This window comes from Monopterus albus, unplaced genomic scaffold (genome assembly GCF_001952655.1).
Source record: "Monopterus albus unplaced genomic scaffold, M_albus_1.0 scaffold70.1, whole genome shotgun sequence".
NCBI classification, from domain to species: domain Eukaryota; kingdom Metazoa; phylum Chordata; class Actinopteri; order Synbranchiformes; family Synbranchidae; genus Monopterus; species Monopterus albus.
Window position 1 is genome coordinate 499,297 of NW_018127950.1, and position 13,592 is coordinate 512,888.

At 39.4% G+C, this 13,592-nt stretch overlaps 1 protein-coding gene across 2 annotated transcripts in view; it reads right to left on the reverse strand.

The window, feature by feature from the left end:
- Window positions 1–1,195: 1,195 nt before the first annotated feature.
- LOC109963207 (protein kinase C and casein kinase substrate in neurons protein 3) overlaps window positions 1,196–13,592 on the reverse strand; it is a 17,999-nt gene continuing 5,602 nt past the window's right edge. For both annotated transcript variants that reach the window (XM_020605559.1, XM_020605560.1), the window contains exons 3-10: window positions 9,224–9,380; window positions 8,801–9,036; window positions 8,105–8,260; window positions 6,930–7,105; window positions 6,045–6,165; window positions 5,849–5,919; window positions 5,668–5,747; window positions 1,196–3,846 (exon numbers count right to left, since the gene is read on the reverse strand). In XM_020605559.1, coding sequence (XP_020461215.1) covers window positions 3,737–3,846; window positions 5,668–5,747; window positions 5,849–5,919; window positions 6,045–6,165; window positions 6,930–7,105; window positions 8,105–8,260; window positions 8,801–9,036; window positions 9,224–9,380 — 1,107 coding nt within the window. In that variant the 3' untranslated portion in view covers window positions 1,196–3,736. The remainder of the gene's footprint in view (window positions 3,847–5,667; window positions 5,748–5,848; window positions 5,920–6,044; window positions 6,166–6,929; window positions 7,106–8,104; window positions 8,261–8,800; window positions 9,037–9,223; window positions 9,381–13,592) is intronic.

Sequence of the window (13,592 nt, forward strand, 5' to 3'; positions counted from 1 at the left end):
GTCCGGAGAAGCGACAGAGGCGAGGAGGCTGAGACAATGGGGCACAAGACTGGAACGGGGCTAGGGCAACAAAACGTGAATACAATAAACTTAAAGAATAAGGCCAGTCATTTAAACTGTATTTTCAACAATACCAATGTAGGAACTAAAGCCAAAAATGAATTGTCTTTAGTCATGGTTAATGTCTGTCGATCTGTTAGTCCTGGATTTGTTTATTTGTTTGTGCCATAGGCCCCCCAAAAACAAAAACACATCAGGGAAACGCACCACTGCACTGGGTGACATGGTTCATCATTATGAAACACCAGACCTCAGTATTTGATAAAAAATGTTACCCCGAAGGCTCCGAACCACCTTAATTTTTTCTTAACTTTTTTTTAACACCAGGTATAAGCAACAATTTAATAGGACTTTGTTGTTCTACTGTTTTGTTTCAGCTTTCACCACTGGCACTGACCAACAAGTTCAACCAATATAAGATCAAAATAAGATCTACGTTTTGTGACTATCAAAATCCTTGATTAAAACACTTGTCTGCAGGTCTTCCTGTATATTGCCAAAAATATTATATGCATCACAGGAGAACAGTGTGAGAGCTCAGCTGATGTTATCTTGAATACAGCTCAGCCTACATCTAAGTAAGCGAGGACATTTCTTCCAGGGCGCCCTCATTATCATCATCTTGGTTACTGCTGTGGAAAGAGGCATTCCTACATTCTCCTGCATGTATAACAGTATACCAGGATTTATCACTGCGTCCTTCTTTATCAGCAGGCTGGGGCTGTTTTCTTGGCTGATGGCCATGTGTTGATGTCAGGCCATGTCTGACTCTGTGGTGGCATCACTGAGATAAAGAGCAGCGCTTGACCTGGACACAGTTGCCTTGACATGAACACATGGCTTAAAAATGGCTTTGACAAAAAATTGTATGTGTGTGTGTGTGTGTGTGTGTGTGTGTGTGTGTGTGTGTGTGTGTGTGTGAGAGAAAGAGACAGCTGACAACTCTGAGCATGTACAGTAATAATAAGCAGGACTCCAGGACTGCGGACTCCAGAATGATGGCATGGTGACTCAGAAGCTCAGACACACATATCTGTAACAACTCCCTCACTGTCTCTCAAGCACACACACAGATTCATTCTTTCCATTACAAATAATACTTAGTTTGAAATTTTATTTCCAAAAGATGAGCAGTTTGCAAAAAAGAAAAAAGAAAAGAAAGAAAGAAAAAGGTTCTTGGGGAAAATGTATAGTTTTACATGAGAAATAATGACACATGGCACATACACAGATAATGAAGACGTTTAGGTACAAGGACGAGGCAAACCCAGTGGTTTCTGGAAGCCATTACTTTGGTAAATATGCTCTCCATAACAGGCATCGTACATACAGTATAGCAACAGATAATCAGATGCTACAGAGAAACAGGAAAACTATTTGTTCCCCAGTACTTATCTGAAAGGAACAGTCAGACAAGGTACGAAATATAAATGTTTGGTGTCAAAGTGAGAATCTGATGAAGAGGAATGATATCGGTTTAGTCTTTGAACATCCTGTACAGTGGTAGCATTAGATCTACAATATGTTTAGACCTGTGCCTCCTTTCCCAAAAGCATCTTGGCATGAAGATTATCTTAGTTTCAAAATTAAGATAACTCTGGCCTTAAGTTGCTTGTGGGTAAAGGGTCCTGGATGAAACGACTAGAAGCAAGGAGGAACTCCAAGCCTCACGCCACTGAAATTTAAAAACAGACAAATGGACTGCACTTTTATAGCATTTTTCTACCATAGTGGACAAAGAGCTCTACAGTATGCCTCTCCTTCACATGCAGCTGCCAGGCAAGGAGCTGAGGTGCAGTGTGGGCAGAAGGGGCCAAGAATTCAACCACCATCACTGTAATTAATTGACAACCCACTCAACTTCAACAACAGGCTTCCAAGAACTCCAAAGCTTATTTACACATACTGTTAATGATAATGCACAACAAGGTGTCCCAGCACAAGAAAATAATTCATTAAGTTGTGGCAAAGAAGGCTGCAGCTTAAAGTGAGGCATCATTTCCTCTGCCAAGTCCATTATTCTTTACAGTATATCAGAATAACCTCGGAGTGCATTATTGTGATTGCACCGTGGCGAGACCACATTTCAATCTTCATCTATTTTTTATGTTTCTAATGTACCATTAAAAACTTTGTTATGTACAGTTTTGACCTTTATTTGTGCACCTTTTGAAGTGTATTTGAGGTTTTCATATATGATTTTTAAAGGCACCTGCTAAGTCAGCCAGTATCCATCTAGAAAACTGATCACCAGTATGTCCAACAGTCACCTTAATTTGTTTTTACGGTGGAGCTCAAACCTGACAACCCCACTTTAACTACAGGATGTTTGTCACTGAGTCAACTGGTGAAGAAAAAACTTCTCAGAAACCCTTTCTTAAAAGGCATTGTCTTGTTTTTCCCATTTCCATCACTGATATAGCTGTAATAACTGAGTTTTGGCCACCTTAGGGGCTGTGGGAGCAAACAGTGGACAATATCCACATATTTTCATTCTTTAAATTGATACGGCGGCTTGCAAAACACGTGTAGGTAGTCGCTAGTATTCATTTGATCTTGTGTTTCTGAGGATGTGATAAATGTAAGTCCAATATTTACTCTTTTTTAGATCTATTTGTGGTCTTGACTTACCCCTGAAGGAAGTATCAAGTGATTTAGCTGCTAAATGCTCCTCTGTGTTCACAAGCTAGTCTATAACTGTGTCTATTTGCTTTGTGGTGATGAGCGTTTTTGTTGAAATCAATACCATGAGAGCAGTGTATCAAAACAATAATGTTGCAGGCCAGAAAACCAATGAAATGAGCTGACATAAAGCTTCACAGATAGTAGAGAAAGTGCACAGCTGGGTAAGAGTTTCTTCTGGCTTTGCCACTACAATCAGCCCCTTTTACATACAAGTACTCAAGTGATCCACTGGTTATAAAAAATATTAATAATAGTCACTTTAAGTAAACAAAATACAAACTAAGATAGCAGTGGAGGATCACAGTTTCCCCCTGTACTAAACACACAGAGATAAAACTGATATCCTTATTGTTTTTTCACTGAAGGTTAGACAGCAAACATTCCTCTGAGCTTCAGCTTGTTCCTTTAAACAACAATAACATAACAGAAATTGAAGTTATATAAAGCCATCTACATCCAACAAGCTGACTCCCCATGTACGGCTGCTTCAGATTAATTATAATCACACTACTACTGTCACTTTCTCCTTGTGTTGTGAGAATGTGTGAACAACTTAAAAGCAAGAGTTGAAGTGAAAAAAATGAAACCGCTCAAAGCAAACAGAAATCCTCTAAGGCAATTTCAGCACCAAATGGTTAATTATATAACGTACCTTTAGAGTCTGGGATATTTATCAGTTTTTTCTTTACTTTAAAGCATTGTTTATCATATGGCTACAATATAAGTGGTCTATGCATACTGTATATATTAAAACATTTGTCAAAATCCTTTAAGAGATCACACAACTTGGGCTTTAAAAAAAACAACTCTATATCCACCCAGGTGTGATCAGACTCTAATCACAGACCAGATCTTTGGCTACTTGTCATGGTTCTTTACAGCACTCATTGAATCTCTCTGACACTTACACATTTACCCAGGTTGCAACTTCCACAGTGAAACGAACCATGTGATGTAACAAGATCTTTCATTTTCAGTCCACATGTCATAACTACACCACGTCCACATAGTTGGCTGGGTAAAGCCCCTCCCACCCGTCATCCTTCCTGCCTCGACACCAGCCCTGTTCATCCTCATCCTCAATCTTCAGAAACTCCTCACCTGCAGGAAGGGGCATAATTAAGATTCTAAACAGTTTTTAATTAGGGTTGCAACAAATTATTATTTTCCTTCATGGTTAGGGTTAGACTGCTTATTTTGTTCTTGATTAATCTTCATGATAAATTTCCCAGTGCCAAAGTTAACATCTTCAAATAGATTGTTTTCTCTGACCAGCAGTCCAAAACCCAAAAGTATTCCAATTATTATTGCAGAGATTTAGGAATATCTCCATTAAAAAATGACTCAACAGATTGTTTGTGCCAGCAGTTTAATACGACCTACTTTTGCATATGGTTTGGCGACATCTAGTGAGTGCAATAATTCTGACATGAGCAAAGTAGTACATTAGGTCAGTGGTCCCCAACCTTTTTACACATGAATCATTGTAAACTTGATTGTAAATAAAGCGCTTTGTGTCTAGTTCGCTAGCTGTTAGCAGCCTATCATAATGTTAGTGGACTAAGTCAGCCTCTGCTTTGTTCAAAGTAAATTAATAATAAGCTTACCTCGGTTTTGATATAATCCTGTTGAGCTTTGCAGCTTCACCAGCGTTGAACTCGGGAAGAAATTTGACGGAAGCAATAATATCTTTTAGCTCTCTTAGCATATTTATTGAGACAAAGAATAACACACCTGAGTACAACTTTTAAGGCCGCCATCATTTGCGATCTCCAGCAGTTGATCTTCTTCTTGCACAGACCTGCTGGATTCACCTGGTTTGTTGACAAATGGGTTGCGGATCCCTTCCTTGGCAGTTCGTGGGTCCTTTGTGGTTGGGAAGTAGCGCTCGAACTCTTTTAAAAGCAAAGACATGTGATCGTGCACCAGCTGGGAGAATGAAGACTCAGGCTCAGTCTCACCCAAAGTCTCATGTTTGAAACATGTCCAAAATGCCTCTGTTGACGCGTCGTCCCCACAAATCCAGTTTGGCTTTAAATGCAGCTACTTTATCTGCCAACTTGAAGACAGTTGTCATTTTCCCCTGAAGTGACAGATTGAGTTCATTGAGCAGGCTGAATATGTCGCACAAGTAAGCCAGTTTTGGCGCTCAAGTGACCGAGATGTAACCGAGAGAATGCGGTCATTTTTCAAAATAAAAGATCGTTCAGACTCAGATAATAAATAAAACGGAAATAATTAATGATTTCTTGTGCGGCCCGGTACCAATTGATCCACGGACCGGTACCGGTCCGCGGCCCGGGGGTTGGGGACCACTGCATTAGGTGACCTAGCATATACTGTATAGACAGAAAGTCACTCTCAGGAGGAGACAGGGGTGGATGGCTACATAGGCATACTGTAACCCACTGCTTTCCCCCAGGTGTGTACTGTACATGTTGTTCCTAAACCTCACCAAAATGTGACATAACACAGTGAAACATGAATGCGGGGTTATGGCAGTTTCCCTGACAATGGAGTTGTGCTATGCTTGTTTCCATGATGTTGAAAGTCTGTTAAGCTTTCTGTGGCAACATATGTTGTTATTAATCATGGTTTGAACAATTCCTCCTGGGGTGTATGAGAAGACAAGGAAAAACTACATGCATGGGAGGTATAGGGTGGAGGACTTGTTGAATTCAACCATTAATCTTTTATAGCAAAATAGTTATAGATTAAACTGTGCTGATCAACTAATCAAACTCTAAAACAATATACAATAATTTGACTATTTAAAGATGTATATATTATGTAGACTATACTAAAACACTATAGTTTAGAAACAAAAATATACTATTTTCCACATACTTTTCTGTTTATAATCAATTCAATCCACAGCTGTGCATTATGGTAAGTTGTGAACATGTGAAGTTTTGTGTTTACCTGCTTTGAATGACAGCTCATCCGTCTCCTGGCCAACATAATCATACAGAGCTCTTACTTTCACTCCTCCAATCATCACACTAGAGGACAAAAAAGAGGAGTCTGTCTCATTAGATGGCTGATCAGACACTTCAGCCTGGAAACAGCATAAGACTGTTTCCTTTGGGATAGATGTACTCACCTCTTCTCTGTTATTCCTTTCTTTTCTACTTCTTTCTTCCCTTTGTTGGCTTTCTTTTCAGATGTCCATTCCTAAAAACCATTTGAACAAAATGATTACAAAATATTTAAATGCAGACCAACAAACAGACTGCAAAGAATTAAAATTCACATCAATCTGAATTGGTTGACAAAAGCAAACAAACAAACAAAAACACCTGGAAATGAGGCCAATCGGTGGGCATGCCAGGCCCATAGGTATTTTTCCACCATCGAAGGTCCTCTTGCTCGTCGATGGACATCAGTGTGTTGTGGAGCTCATTGTACACGGCCCTCACACTAAATGACAAGTGGTGAATAAATAAGAGAACCCCAAAAAAAGACTTGTAACTCATTTAAAAAAAGAATGGCCTGACTTTCCTAAAGGCTTGCTAGAAGGTGTTACTTATTGTGTATAATCAGCCATTTTGAGTAAATTCTTACTCATAAATTAAACAGATTAGTAGAGAATATAGTTTCTCTCATGTAGCCCATATCGCCCTGTGTCCCATGCAGATCTGATAAAGTGATTAAGCTGCTGTGCTAGCTGTTGTTTCCTTCATTAGAGTAGAAGTGAGTCACTGAGAAACAGCATTTAATTAGGTCAATTAAGTCAAATTATTGATTTTAACATACTTAGCTTAGCAAACTGGTCAAGCCACAGTTAAAAAAAAATCTGTTCTGCAAGCAAGACCATCTGCCAGCAAGACCACAAACACTGATTGTCATTTAATCGACAGAAACAGCAATTCAGGTGTTTAAAGAACTATTTACAGCCTTTTTCTTAAGCAACACAGACACACACCACACTGTTTTCATTCCTTGTGGGGACTTTACATTGACTTACATTCATTTCCTGTAGCCTTATCCTAACCTTAACTACTGTATAACCACTACTTGCCTAAACCTAACCCTGACCCTAACCTCACCTTAACCTTAAGCAATGTTGACACCCTAAATTATAGTGATTCAGTGGACCAAGTCCCCACAATGTGAGTGTGTTAACAGGTCCCCAAAATATAAGTAATACAAAGGCACACACACACACAAGCACTGTGGTTAACCTCTCATTGTTGGTAATGTCCAGATGCTTGTGGATGGAGAGAAGGGCCTGTTTGAGGAAGACAATCCTCTTGCGCTCCTCGTCCTGTGCTTGGTCAAAGATGGACTCCATCTCCTCCATGTAGCGAGGAGCATAACGATTTACCTCCTCCAGGACTTTCTCATAGCGGACACGCACCTGTAAGCATTTACGCGGACACCGTCAAACTTTCTCATACTGTTCGCAGAGTCACTGGGTCTCACTCATATACACTCACAAAGGTCGGTGTGCCCTAACCCTGAAGGTAAAATTAAAACCAGGATGACAATTAACGGTTAAAAATGTATTTGAACGAAAGCTTTGCAATCAGTGGCCACTTTACTAGGCACAAGCTATTGTAGTACAATACAACAGCCCTGCTGTAACATCCATCTTTACGAATCTCACATTGTTCAGTTTTGATGACATTTTGGAAATGTGTCATTTCAATCATATGTTTATTGTCCTTTCAATTTACACACCTGAGGGTGGCAGAAAATGAGAAACTCCCCTAAATCTAATGCAGTCCAGTGCAATACCACCACTTTGATCACAGATACCATGATAATTTGAACCTCAGAATATGAATCATTAACCATCTTAACCATGAAACCCTAACATTTTGGATCACATTGATATCATTTGAAAGTTTTAAAGTCATTCAAGAAAAACAATATTTCAGTATTTCAGTCAGTTTTCTTCAGGGTCTAGCTCAGTAAGTCTGCAAGTCTGTAGCATTATTTGTTGTCTCACAGTAGCGAGTTTTTGTCAGCCCTATAAATTGGAATATTCTAAATCAGCACATCCAGAATATTTACTTGAAGCCAATTTATATTTTGGTGTGTGGTAGATCTTATGTGAATGTTATTGTGTAATTTTTGTCCATGCAATGCAGGCATTGTGTATGGAGTTCGAAGCAAAAATATTGAAACTGGCCCTATTTCACAATGGTGAAAAATCCTTTAAAAATTCCTGGATCAGGATGATGATGATGATTCAGATTGGCACCAAAATCTAATGGATTGTTCTGTGGGAGAAACCCTGCCTCTCTGAAACATTTCATCCAGATCCTTTCATTACTTTTTGATTTACAAACAGCAAAAGCATGACCTCCGCCTTGGCCGAGGTAACAAAACAGAGATTGAGTGTGTTTCTTACCTTCTCTGCCTCCTGTTGAACTAGTTCTCTCTCCTCTTGGATCTTCTTCTGTTTGTCAATGGCTACATCCGGGTTTCCCTGAGCATGTGCTTCCCGCTCTCTGGCTGTCTGCACCTTACGGCTCACCTTATGGTATGAACTCCTGGCTTTATCCAGCTGCAGATGGCGCAAAATATACCTTTACTCTCTAGAGTAAGTAGATATACAGCTGTATGAAAAGTTTGGACGGTAGTCCACAAAGGAAAGACTTTCTACATGGACTTTCCATGACATCAACAACAAAAGTGCATTCCTCTCAAAATCAACATAACCCACAGCTAGTTATAAAAACTGAGACATCTTACAGATATTCAGAATAAACTAATTCCTAAATAGCCAGTTTCTTAGTGAGTACCCATTTGTGATGTAGCACTCGTTTTTAGTATGCATGAAGTATTGATTCCCAAAGGGGCTCGTGTATATTTTTGATGCAAATATTGTACATTTTGTCGTCTTGTCCTTTGCTGCTTTCAAATCGCAGTAAAACACAGACTACAGCAGCACATCATTTTGAACTTTTAAGAGAAACTCTTGAGAAGTAGGTTCCTGGCTTAGAAGGCTTTGTTCAAGTCACTAAAGACCTGGGCTGGATGTAAAAATATGAGCTGGGAATGTAATAGAGACAAGTTCCCAAAAGCAAACCCCCAAATTTTAGACCTTTTTAAGTCGTTTGGACCATGGCTTCTGAGCACGTGCAAATCCCGTCTCGATATCCTGGGACTCCTTGAAGCCTCCAAATAACTTCTTGTGGAAGGAGTCCTTCTGCCAGGTCCTGACCTGGTCTCCATCCTCTGACACCAGGGACCGACATATAGAGGCATGTAAGGAGGCCAGCCGGTCAGCAGAGGACAAAAAACACTGCCAAGCCTTCAGCAGAGATCCATACAGTGGACCTGAGGTAGAATGTTGAAAAGGAGCAGGGAATCATAGGTGGTTAAAATGTTCTTTGTATTTTAGAAACCAATGACCATTATTTACACAAATAATGTTATTCAAGCCCACGATGTATTTCTGATTAATTTTTTTTTTTTAAAGCTAATATTTCGATGTTCATCATGGGGTAGCAACGACAGTACTGACTGGAGTCCACTACTGGTTTCCACTTGCTGCTCCATTCGCTGAGCTGCTGGGCGTACTGCCTCTCCACACGGGCTCTCTCTTGGAAACACGCCACTATGTCACTGCAGGCCTGGAAGGCATCTTCTGTTCGTTTCACAGTGCGCTGATAGTTCCCAGGCTATGGGGACACAAAGAGAGAGGAACATCTACTCTTCAAAACAGAGTGGGAGGACAGAGGGTCAATGGACTTTTGTTTGAAACCCTAATACTAGTACCCAAAAATATTTCTTGCACTGAAAAAGCCAAAAGTGGCTGATATTTTTTTTGCCAGTATTCAGTACAGTCTTTTAGATACTTTGATTTTTAGTTTCACCACTTAAGTGCAGGGAATACAAAACAGTACATCTGTGCACTGCTTGTTCCTGGCAGAGTGGGAACAACATGACTATAAACTGAATTAGACAAACTAATTTAGAAGCTGAATCTGTTCAAGGCAGAATAAGACTTCTTCTTTTTCTACTCCTGCTACTACTATTACTAACACTGGTATAATGGCTGGTGCCTTTACTCTTAGTACGAATAATACAACTAATAACAGTATTATTGTCATATTAGAACTACTAAAACTATGGTAATTACATATTGCTATACTGTTACTATACTGCTGTGCTGTACAACTATCAGTATAAGTCTTCCTATTACTACTAACATATTATGCCGTAAGTAAACTTTATGTAGAAATAATAGTACGTTTATCTAAGGGGAAAAAGATAATGCAGCATGTAAAATACAGGGATACAAAACAGAAAATAAAAGACAATGACTTTGTGCCAACTCTGGAATTTTGAGTAAGAAAAAAATTGTTCAAATGTTCAGGAACTACAGCAGCAAGACTGTGATCACCAGAGATTTTCAAATTCTCATCTTGTTAATACTGCTGCTGCTACCAGTACTACTACAGTACTATTTATGATTACTGCAACTATAAGTGCTATAGATCTTTCTCACACCTGATAAACCAGCACAAGGAGGGGAAGCAGTAGGATTTATAGCATTAAGATAGTAGTTTGATATTTTGAAAAGTGTATGCCCATTTGCTCTTTTTCTAAGAGTTAGATGAGAACACTGACATGTGTACACTAAATATCAACTACAGCCAGTTAGCATTAGCTTAGCATAAACAGTGGAAACACAATGCACACCTCTGTAAAGTAACAAAATTCACCTATCAGCACCGCTAAAGCTTACTAGTTAAAATGTTACATGTAACCTGTACAAAACTCTCTGTGTAAAAATGACATCTTGCTGTTTTAGGGCAGGTTATGTACCAGACCCTTTGCAGTACACTGTTACTCTGCTGGTTGCCTGTCAACTGCTCCCTATTTCTAGTATTTATGCTATGCTAAAATGACTCCTGGTTTGGCCTGTATATTTATCAGCAAGGACATGGATAAGCATTTCACAAAACTGAGTTATTCCTTTAACAAATGCTCAGTTCCATTTAGGTGTCCCAGTAAGTTGTGCCAGTGAAAGAGCATGAAACCTGCAACTTGTGCATCTCAACGGAATGCAAGTGCCACAAGTCACTCTTCACTGGCATTAAGTTTCTTGTGGTAAACTCCAATGCCGCCAGCAGCGTGGGGTGTGGTCAGTGGACATGAGGACGAGGCCTGGCCATAAAGAGTCAGACAAGGAGAAGGAGGACAAGAAGGCAACAGGAAATACCCTGAGTGGAGCATATCTGAAGCAAGTGGTGTGTTTGTGAATGTGGAATTTGGAAATCTTTCTGTAATTTTCCTGGCATCCACTGTCAGCCTCTGCTCAGCACTCACTCCTACTCTCCTTTTCACTGTCAGTCTCACTCTATACATTTAGACAGCTGGTTGAATGTTTCTGGACACCATAAAGAGTTTGCTGTCATGTTGTGTTAAATCATCTACAGTAATTCAGTGCACGTATTGTAAATACCATATTACAAAATCAAGGCTGACAGTTCACTTGTCAAACATAGATGTAATTAATAATTTGAAGAGTTAGCTCTAGTTACTGGTGTTCTGTATGCTGGCCCATTGACTTGGCTAGGGAGGCTACGTGTAACTGTGCCTTTATTAATATACACCTGTGTTTGTCCTGATATGTCAAAATAGGTCACTTTTCTTAATAGGAAAAAGCATCATTCTATAGCACATAAATTATTGCACGTCTGCTTTGTAACTGAGGTCAACACTGTCTTGCTAATTCTACACACTAAATACATTACACACAGTACACATTTTTGGTGATGCCTTTTGAATTTGTAAGCCACGAGGCTCTTATGTTTGCTTTCTTTTTTTCTTTCATTCCCCAGACTAAAAATAACTGCTCACTCTCAAATATGAGCAGACCTTGGCTCTCCACACTGATGTGCATTTGTCACAGTATTTTACCAAAAACCTGAATCTTTGTATTTTAATAATTGACAAGCTGTTCCATCCTAATGGGACTGTGGTTAATCAGATGCGGGTGCACTGAAAAGATCAAGGAGTTAAATCAATACATGCCAAAAAGTGGAATTGTGTGACCAATATGATGCATATTTTCTGATACAGGTAGTCAGGGTAATCAAAATATAAAATTATAAACATTACTTCATTCACTCTGGGATAATCTGTTTTTATATTTCAGATATTGGTAGTATTTACTATAGTTTTACTGTTAATGCATCTTTTAAGAAAATCCATATATAGACAGGTGACAAATTAAAGGAACAACCTGAAGAAATGAGTCGTCTTTGCCTGCCACCGTCAGCTCCCACTCAGCACTCACTCCTACTCTCTGTCATAGTTTCTCTTAGACACATTTGGACATCTGGTTGAAAGATTTTGGACACCACATACACGCCACCATATCTAGATGATAAAGCCCCCATTCATAGGACATGAGGAGTCACACTGGCACTTTATGTTGGTTTTTCCTTTAACCCACCTGTATGTGTTTGCTATATCCATTAGCTCTAAAGACACATTTTGATTGTTCCAAAGGTTCACATAATTTAAAGTGGTTAAAAATTTAAATACAACATGTACCAAACATTCACCCAGATCGTAAAGGTGATTTATATTTATTCTAATTTCAAAGAAAGCAATCACAGCACTCGGTGTGTTTTAAATGAAACACTGGTGTTTCCTTGCCTTAATCAGAATCAACTGGTGTACTTCTAACCAGTCCCTACCCCCACTCTCTCTCTCTCTCTCTCTAGGCTTTTAGCAACACACGATAGAGGCACTTGTGAGTTTTCTCCACCCTTACTTTCTTTCTGCCTCTGTTGTGGGTTGCACTGACTCTCCTCACTCGTCTGTGATTTAAACAGAAACAGCTGAGGAATCCAGTTTGAGGCCAATAGCTGCGCTGCACAGACCCAGTTGGCCCATCTTTGAGGCAGATGTGGAGCCGCTACAAGAGAGTCTATCCAAGCAATAAAAGGCAGCATCGAAGAAAATGGCCACAGTCCCATGGATCAAATTCAGACTCTAAAGTGTGTCAGTGCACAGAAAAAGTGCTGGAAACCACAAGTAGAAGGTCAATACTGGCGGTGAGACAAATTGCCTCATGGAAAAAAGTTAAAGTTGAAGCTGAAGTATTTTATAAGTGCCTATAATAAAACATATCCATTTTATGAGACGCAGCAGAGCGCTAAACAACAGATTGAAAGAACAGCTGACAGAAATAAGATAAAATCTAATCAGGCCAATCTAACGTTTACAGGCTGTGTTGCAGACTTGGAAAAAGCAAGAAGGGTATGTTGGTGATCACACACAAACATTATTAATCTAAAATGGGACCAAGGACAGTGGGACTGGGTCCAAGTTGTATCTATTGATATTATTAGCTCTCTTGTGTACTCTAATGCACCATAATTGCAAACCTCTTCACTGACTTTGCAAATTCAAAACAGAAGAGCCTTTGTTTTACAGTATAATGACTAACAGCCTTTGAGCATAGCAGCAGGATGACATAGACAGTAACTGGCCTGGAAACACATCCAACACAACAGGAGGCTGCCAAAATTACAGGGAGGGGAGATATGAAAGTGGAGCCAATGGGAGACTAAACCAGTGGCAATGGCAGTAGCACACTCAAATTAGATAGTCAGCCACTTTGAATGTTGGATGTGTTTACAGCTTTAAAACAAGATTTTGATTTGATTGATTTGATTTGATTTGATTTATTCTTTCAAGCATGTAAAGACAGTTGATATGTCAACACACATAATTTTACACATATCCAACAAATGCTAATCCAATATCAATTTGCTTATACCTAGTACATGCTTGAATGGAGTAGGAAGAAATCAGACTTATCCAGTCCTACCCCATGACATCATCTTACCATCACTGGTTTGCAAGCAGTA